The sequence below is a fragment of the Halichoerus grypus genome, chromosome 6 (assembly GCF_964656455.1).
Source record: "Halichoerus grypus chromosome 6, mHalGry1.hap1.1, whole genome shotgun sequence".
Taxonomy (NCBI): Eukaryota; Metazoa; Chordata; class Mammalia; order Carnivora; family Phocidae; genus Halichoerus; species Halichoerus grypus.
Window position 1 is genome coordinate 15,436,919 of NC_135717.1, and position 9,393 is coordinate 15,446,311.

At 45.0% G+C, this 9,393-nt stretch overlaps 1 protein-coding gene across 1 annotated transcript in view; it reads right to left on the reverse strand.

Moving 5' to 3' along the window:
- The window catches only part of VKORC1L1 (vitamin K epoxide reductase complex subunit 1L1), a 61,902-nt gene extending 59,483 nt beyond the window's left edge, over positions 1-2,419 (reverse strand). Inside the window, exon 1 of the mRNA XM_036115289.2 lies at positions 2,135-2,419. Coding sequence (XP_035971182.1) covers positions 2,135-2,328 — 194 coding nt within the window. The 5' untranslated portion in view covers positions 2,329-2,419. The remainder of the gene's footprint in view (positions 1-2,134) is intronic.
- Positions 2,420-9,393: the final 6,974 nt, after the last annotated feature.

A 9,393-nucleotide genomic window follows, 5' to 3' on the forward strand; every position in this document is an offset into this window, starting at 1 on the left:
CTTTTTAAAGGCAAGTCAATTTTAAAAACATAACCATACAATTTGGATAACATAAAGCATTCTTTCCACGCCCACAAGTTAAAAGGTCCAGTTAAGGGCGCCTGGGTGGCTCAGTTGCTTAAGCGACTGCCTTCGGCTCAGGTCATGATCCTGGAGTCCCGGGATCAGGTCCCGCATCGGGCTACCTGCTCAGCAGGGAGTCTGCTCCTCCCTCTCCCGCTCCCTCCTCTTGTGCTCTTTCTCTCTCTCACTCTCTCTCTCAAATAAATAAAATATTTAAAAAAAAAAAAAGAAATCTCCTTTAAAAAAAAAAAAGGTCCAGTTAAATGTATTATAGACTACAATGTTTGCAAATCTAAAATTGTAATAATTCTGCCTAAATTCCATACTAATCTAGTATCAAAAGTTATTTTTATTTCCTTTTTTATTTTTTTAATTGTTTTTAGTTTTTTATTTCCTTTTTTAAAAAATTACTTGTAATATACCGCTGGATAGTCTTTTCACTATGTATTTATTAAACTAACTTCGGGTACAAGATACTTTTAAGCATAAAAGTCCTTTCCAATGGAAGTGAAATAAACATAAAAATGTTTGCATAAAATACACTCTGTGGTTCTCAAAGGGATGCTGAATCTATTAAAGTCTATTGACTTGGTTCAAAATATGCTCAACCAAAAATGTGAGCTTTTTGTCACATTGATATATTTTAACTGTTAACTAATACCTACATTTTAAACATATTGTGTTTAATGTAGCAATAATGATGACTATTTTCCCACTTAAGCAACAGGATTTTGGTTTAAGGGCAAATGAGATAGAGCTGTCTAAGTGGAAAAGACTGGCAGCCTGAAGTTTGTAAATAGTAACAAGACAAACTCCAATACTTGCTTGTTCATGTAATCACCAATATGTAGGTCAAAATAAACTAGTGAGCTTTACCTAGCAATTTACAGATCAACAGGAGGGGAAGAAACTGCTCAAATATAACTACTGTTAAGAAATGTGAAATATTAAGCATAGTATGTCTCTATAAAAATTGTAACCTATCAATTTTGAAGTCATTTCTTTCACTTTTGCTACTTTTAATGAACTCCCCTCAATAATTTTTTTTTAAAAAGGCAGTCACTTTAAGATGTAAATTCCTCCTTTTTTTCCAAAGTAACTTGCCTAGGAAAACCTAGTGCAGCAAATAGAATGTAACAGATAAATCACTACAACATTTTTAAAAACCTAAAGTTATCAGTAAAACAAACCAATCCCTCCACTTAGGCGTGTATTTTTAATCTTCTCTGAGTATCCCATTATACTAATCAACAAGGTTTAAAAGTCAGTATAATGCCCCAAACATTATCACTACACTTGACATACTCCTATTTTAGGCAAATGAAGCTTAAACTAGACCCAAAGTCCGGCCAATTCCCCCTCTCCGGCACACTGAAATATACAAGGGGGAAATCCAAGAAATCAGATACATTAAGTGCCGGTACCTTCTTCCAGAGTAGGGTCAAATTCGTGTTTGCCTGCAAATGTCACCATCTCAAGAAGTCTGCAAATTCTCATTAGCGCTACAGAGTACAAAGAGGCCTGACCACAGAAACACCTGTCCTAGCACCGGGAAGACAGTGGGAAATGCAAACCCCCGAGTGCACGCCGGCAGCACAGCCTCCGGCTGCAGCGAGCCCGGACGAGGGATGGGCAGTGACCTCACCGCTCCCTGGGGCAGGGTCCCACACTCCCGACCCGCCTCCCCCGGCGAGAACCAGGAAATCTGTCAAGTCGGCCGGGACCCACCACCGGCGAACCCCTCTCGCTCCTTCACAGCCCGGCCCCAGCCTGCCCAACTGCTGCGGGTCCGCTCCGGCCTCCCGGCTGCACTCTGCCACCTCATCCCTCCTCGCCGGTCTCGCGGCCCCGCCACCTCCACCCCGGCGGCCTGCACTCGGGCCGCCCCTCGGGCCGGAGCCCCCCCGGCCGCCGCCCCCAGCCCCGGCCAGGCTCGCAGCGCCGTCGGTCCCTCCGCGGCCCGGTCCCCGCCGCCCCCCCAGGCCCGAGCTCCCGCCGCGCGCTCCCCACCCCCAGCCTCCGCCCTCACCCAGCTCGGCCGCTCCCGGCCCGCTCCCCCCAGCCGGGCTACCTGGAGGCAAGGGCGGCGGAGCACTTCACCCAGGGCCCCAGGTCGCAGAGGGCCCGGTGCTCGGGGTCCCGCTCCTTCTCCCGCTCCACGTGGTAGGCGTAGATGGAGAGCAGGATCCCGGCGGCGCACACTGCATACCGGGCCACCCGCTCCCACCGCGGCACCGACACTCTCAGCAGGACGGGCGCCGCCATCTTCCCCCCTCCGCCGCCGCCACCGCCTCCTTCGCCGCCGCCGCCTCCCTCCGCCTCCACCTCAGCCGCCGCCGCCCGTCGGGGCCCGACCCAGCCGCCGCCGCTACCGCCACCGCCTCCGCCGCCGCCGCCACCGCCGCCGCCGCCGCCGCGCCCCATTGGTTCTACCGCCTCCTCTGGGCCCCGCCCCCACAGGCGCGCGGCCCAACCGCCCCGAAAGGAGAGAGCCCGGCGGGGCGGGGAAGGCGCGCGCGGGCGCGGAGGGAGGGGGCGGAGCGCGCAACCGTCGGGAGGCCGGGCCGGCAGGCGGAGACAGAGGCGGCGCGGCGCGCGCAGCGGGCGGGACCGAGGGGAGGGGCGTGGTCATAGGAAAAGAGGGGCGGGGCTCTGGGTGGGGCGGGGCGGGGCTCTGGGGCGGGGCGGGGCGGTGCCTGAGGGCCTTAGGGGATAGGGTGCAATGAATAATAAATTTGAAAGATACCACCCAGTGTGACCGAGTAAGCCCTTGGCCCCTCCCCCTGAGAGGTGGTGATCCATTGCCATCGTACTTTCCTTTTTTGTCATTAACATTTGATATTTTTTGACCCAATCCAAATTAACCCTGGCCAATGCCCAGAGCTCCAGAGCCATGTTTCCATTACCTGATATTCCCCAGCACAACCTCCAAGCACCTCCGAGCTCAACAAGTGCGAACTTAAATATATTTTTTAAATTATTTATGAAAAAAAACAAAAAATATTTATGAATGCCTTGCTTCTCTGTAAGGTGAACTTGAGATGGCTTAACATAATTAATGTAATATAGAAAAATGTAAAAATGAACTGAAAAACCAGGACAAAGAAAAAGACCAGTCAGAATAAAAGGAAACAACAGGAGTAAGAACACAGATAAGCAGGTCATAGGGTCTTGCATAATTATTAAAATTGAACCATAAATTTGGCTCTGAGTTTCCTGGTGTGTGATTGTCACCATCTCTGAGAAGAAAGAAACACACCATTCCTGGAGATGGCCAGCTTTTCCCCGGTTGCAGCTCTCAAAGAGATTTCAGGAGCTTTATATAGTGATTTTGAGTAATAAGCAATCTCCTTGTATTATCTATTGTTGGGTAACAGATACCCCAACTTTAGCAGCTTAAAACAAAAATCCCTTATTTTCTCACAATTTCTGTGTGTCAGGGATGTGGGTGCCATTTTGCTGGGTCCTCTGGCTCAGGGTCTCTCACAAAGCTGCATTCAACTCAGCCAGGGCTGCAAGCATCTCAAGGCAGGAGAATCCTTTCAAGCTCACTCAAACGCCATTGGCAGGCCTCAGGTCCTTCATTAGGTCCAGCCACTTGTACCTCTCCATAAGAAGCTGCTATCTTCCCCTAGGGCAAGGAATAAGAAAGGGAAATAGAAGTCACAGTTTTTGTTGTAATCTAATCTCAGAATAGACAGCCAATCACTTTTACTTATTCTATTACTTAGAAGCTAGTCCACAACCTAAGTGTCCATCAAGGATGAATGGATAAAGGGGCACCTGGGTGACTCAGTCGGTTGAGCGTCCAGCTCTTGGTTTCAGCTCAGGTCATGATCTCATGGGCTGTGGGACCAAGCCATGTGACAGGGTCCCACTCAATGGGGATCGTATGGCCATGATGGAGCCCCTCCACGGTAGAGCCCCGGGACCATCGAGCCCCCCAGCAGGCTCTGTGCTCAGCGGGGAGTCTGCTTGAAGTTTCTCTCCCTCTGCCCCTCCCCCTGCTCTCTCTCTCTCTCAAATAAATAAATCTTTAAAAAAAAAAAAAGGATGAATGGATAAAGAAAATGTGGTATTGTACATACGCTGGAATATTATTCAGCCATAAAACTGAAGGAAATCCTATCATTTGAGACAACATTGATGAATCTTGAGGACACTACTGTCAGTGAAATAAGTCAGACCAAGAAAGACAAATACTCTACAATCTCACTTGTATGTGGAGTCTAAAAAAGCCAAACTCAGAAACAGATAGTAGATTGGTGACTGGCAGAGGCTGGAGGGTGGGGGAAATGGGAAGATGTTGGTCAAAGGGTACAAACGTCCAATTATAAGATGAATAAGTTCTGGGGGTCGAAGTTACAGCATGGTGAATGTAGCTAATAATACTGTATTATATGCTTGAAAGTTGCTAGGAGAATAAATCTTAAACATTCTCACCACATACACATACAAAAGGTAATTACATGAGGTGATGAATGTGTTAACGGACCTTATTGTGGTAGTCATCTAACAATACATATGTATATCAAATCACATGTTGTATACTTTAAACTTATACAGTGTTATATGCTAATTATTTCTTAATAAAGCTGGAGGGGGAAAAAAGATGCTAGTCTCTAGGTCCAATCCGCACTGCACAAAAGCACGGAAACCAGGAGAGGGGATTACTGGGAGTTATCTTAAAGGCTGCCTACCACAGTCCTCAAAAAGATCACCACTCTTAACTCTCTAGTGGTTTCCATAAATCTGAGTGAAGTCATTCTCCTGCAACCCCCCTCCTTCTATATTCCTTTCCTGACTTGGTGAGATCCATTGATCATCTGGCTTCTTTCACTCATCATTATGTCTGTGAGGTCTATCCATGCTATTGTACATAGCTATTGTTATTTTTCATTGCTGTGTTATAGTTCATTATATGAATAACCCCTATTTTACTTTATATCTTATTTTTTTGTTTCAAATTTTTATTTAAATTCTAGTTAGTTAACATATAGTGTAATACTGGTTTCAAGAATAGAATGTAGTGATTCATCACTTATATATAACACCCAGTGTTCATCATAACAAGTACCCTCCTTAATATCCGTCATCCAATTAGCCCATCCCCGCACCACCTCCCTCCATCAACCCTCAGTTTGTTCTCTGTACTTACAAGTCTCTTATGGTTTGCCTCCCTCTCTCCTTTCTTTTTTTTTTTTACCTCTTCCCATATGTTCATCTGTTTTGTTTCTTAAATTCCACATAGTGTGAAATCATATGGTGTCTCTTACTGACTTATTTCGCTTAGTATAATACACTCTAATTCCATCCACGTCATTGCAAATGGCAATATTTCATTCTTCTTAATTGCTGAATAATACTCCATTGTGTGTGTGCGTGTGTGTGTGTGTGTGTATGTGTGTACACACCACATCTTCTTCATCCATTCATCAGTTGATGAACATTTGGGCTCTTCCCATAATTTGGCTATTGTGATAATGCTGCTATAAACATCAGGGTACATGGGTCCCTTTGAATCAGTACTTTTGTATCCTTTGGGTAAATACCTAGTAATGCAGTTGCTGTATCATACTGTAGTTCTATCTTTAACTTTTTGAGGAACCTCCATACTGTTTTCCAGAGTGGCTGTACCAGTTTGCATTCCCACCAACAGTGTAAGAGGGTTCCCCTTTTTCCACATCCTCGCCAACATCTGTTGTTTCCTGAGTTGTTAATTTTAGTCATTCCGACTGGTGTGAGGTGATATCTCATTGTGGTTTTGATTTGTAGTTCCCTGATGATGAGTGATATTGAGCATCTTTTCACGTGTCTATTGGCCATCTGTATGTCTTCTTTGAAAAAAATATCTGTTCATGTCTTCTGCCCATTTCTTGATGGGATTATTTGTTTTTTGGGTGTTGAGTTTGGTTAAGTTCTTTCTAGATTTTGGATATTAGCCCTTTATCAGAGACGTCATTTGCAAATATCTTCTCCCATCCTGGAGGCTGCCTTTTAGTTTTGTTTGTTTCCTTCACTGTGCAGAAGTTTTTTATCTTGAAGAAGTCCCCACAGTTCATTTTTGCTTTTGTTTCCTTTGCCTCTACAGACATGTCTAGTAAAAGGTTGCTACGGCCAACATCAAAGAAGTTGCTGCCTGTGTTCTCCTCTAGGATTTTATGGTTTCAGGCCTCACATTTAGGTATTTAATCCATTTTGAATTTATTTTTGTGTATGGTGTAAGAAAGTGGTCCAGTTTCATTCTTCTGCATGTTGCTGTCCAGTTTTCCCAGCACCATTTGTTGAAAAGACTGTCTTTCTTCCATTGGGTATTCCTTCCTGCTTTGTCAAAGATTAATTCACCATATAGCCATGGATCCATTTCGGGGTTTTCTATTTTGTTCCATCGTTCTGTGTGTCGGTTTTTATGCCAGTACCATACTCTCTTGATGACTACAGCTTTGTAGTATAGCTTGAACTCTGGAATTGTGATGCTTCCAGCTTGCTTTTCTTTTTCAGGATTGCTTTGACTATTTGGGGGTCTTTTCTGGTTCCATACAAATTTTAGGATTGTTTGTTGTAGCTCTGTGAAAAATGCTGGTGGTATTTTGATAGGAATTGCATTAAATGTGTAGATTCCTTTGGATAGTATAGACATTTTAACGATGTTTGTTCTTCCAATCCGTGAGCATGAACGTTTTTCCATTTCTTTGTGTCTTCCTCAATTTCTTTCATAAATGTTCAGAGTACAGTTCTTTTACCATCTTTGATTAGGTTTATTCCTAGGTATGTTATTATTTTAGGTGCAATTGTAAATGGGATTAATCCTGATTCCTTGATTCCTTTTTCTGCTGCTTCATTATTGGTGTACAGGAATGCAACAGATTTCTGTTATGTTGATTTTATATCCTGCGACTTTGCTGAACTCATGTATTAGTTCTAGCAATTTTTTGGTGGAGTCCCTCGGGTTTTCTAAATAGAGTATCATGTTGTCTGCAAATAGTGAAAGTTTGACTTCTCCCTTGCAGATTTAGATGCCTTTTATTTCTTTTTGTTGTCTGATTGCTTAGGCTAAGACTTCCAGTACTATGTTAAATAACAATGGTGGGCAACCGTGTCTTGTTCCTCTCCATAACCACAATTTTATCTATCCATTTTCTCCACTGTTGATAGACATTGACCCTGTTTTAGCTGTTATGAATTAAGTTGCTATGAACACCCTGCAAACATCTTTTGGTGGACATAAGCACTCATTTCTCCTGGGAATACATCCAGGAGTGGGATTAGAGTCAGACACTGTTAGTACATACTGCCTCTGTCAGTTCAGGTCTTCCACAAAGCAGATGCCAAGGTAGGATTAGATGTGCAAGGGATTTACGGGGGGCAATGTCTGCCAAGGATAAAGGAGAGAGGGAGCAAGAGTGGCCACGGGGGACCTCCAGACCACAATGCAGGTCTGACCACTGGGAAAGCCCTGCAGTCTCAGCCAGCATACAGACCATCCATCACAGGAGCTGTCTGCAAGGCAGGATGGCCTGGAACTAGTACCTCTGCCACTCACAGTCACTGCTTTGGAGCAGCCTGGAAAAGGCATGGCGTCAGCATGAACACTGCGGTGGATCCAAAGGCATGGCAGCTGGGGGCTATTGGCTGACTGGCTCCCTTGCAGGTGGCTGTCTTGAAGGAAGATCTAAGCACGGTACCACCAAGGCCACCATACTACCCCACAGCTTTCCAAAGTGGTTATACCAATTTAAACTCCCGTTAGCAGTGTATGAGATTTCCTTATACTCTACATCCTCACCAACCCTTGGCAGTATAGACTGTCTTATTGGATTATAGAAGTTCTTTATATATTCTGGATACAAATCCTTTGTCAATATGTGTATTGCAGATATCTTCTCCCACACTGTGCCTTGCCTTTTCCCTCTCTTAGTGGTGTTTTTTTGCCGAACAATAGAAGAGACTTTGAATTCCTCACATACATTCCACTACCTCTCACCTTGGAGATTTCAAACTTCTACCTATTCACAGCTTACATATCTCTTTCTTCTGGAAGGCTTTCCCACCTCTGTTGTAATAGTGAGGACTCTGGGGCGCCTGGGTGGCTCAGTCAGTTAAGCGTCTGCCTTTGGCTCAGGTCATGATCCCCGGGGCCTGGAGTCAAGCCCTGCATGGGGCTCTGCTCAGCAGGGAGCCTACTTCTCCCTCTCCCTTTGCCATCCCCCCCTCCTTGTGCTCTCTGGTTCTATCTCTCTATCAAATAAATAAATAAAATCTGTAATAGTGAGGACTCTGGTAACACACACCCAGTTCACCAGGCCAGGGACTCAAACCCCATCAGGACTTTCTCTGCCCATCTCCCACCTCTATGTGTTGATTTTGTCCTCTCAGGACAGCTTTGTGCATTCAGAAGCAAAAGTAACCACTGTACTTCCTCCATCTTGCATCTTTGTTTTCTCCTACCAGAAAGGAACTGCCTATCATCCCTTCAACCAATTTTTAAAATCCTGATGAAGAATTCCAGGTTGACCAGCCTTAGGTCACCCATGGGCCCTGTAGCTAGAAAGAGTGCTGAAGATGGCAGCCCCACACACCCATAGAAGATTCTACGAAGGAGCAGTCCTCCCAAAGAACAAAAAAGTGCTATTCCCAGAAGCAGGAAGAGGTGACTGCACAGACAAAAGAGGAGGCTAATCCATTCATTTATTCCACAAATATTTATTGAGCACCTACTATGTGTAGGAACAACTGCAAGAGTTGGAGCCATAGTGGAGAAGACAAGCAACGGCCCTTGCCTCACAGAGCTTACGTTGTGGGAGAAGCTAGGTGAGGCTGTCCCTGTCGGGGGCTCATAGAGGAGAGCCCCTGTTGTTGTAGAGAAGAAGCCCCTCTGCTCCCAGACGGGCAAAGCTGTTCATCAGCCTTTCTGCAGTACCAACAGGGAACCAAGGTCTTCCGCTAGTGGGCACAACTCTGGGAGATTGATTTCCAATTCAAGAATGTAAACGTCAAAATTTATGCACAGATGGAAACTTCATACATTGCTGGTGGGGAATGTAAAATGGTGCAGTCACTTGGAAAACAATTTGGCAATTCCTCAAAATGTTAAGCACAGAATTACCATATGACCCAGCATTTCCACTTCTAGGTATATATCTGAAAGAACTGAAAACATGTGTCCACACACAAACTTATACAGGACTATTCACGGGAGCATTATTCCTATGGCCAAGGAATGTCCAGTAACTGACAAATACATAAACAGAATGTAGTATATGCCTACCATGGAATATTACTATTCGGCCACAGAAATACTAAATACTGACACATGCTACAACATGGATG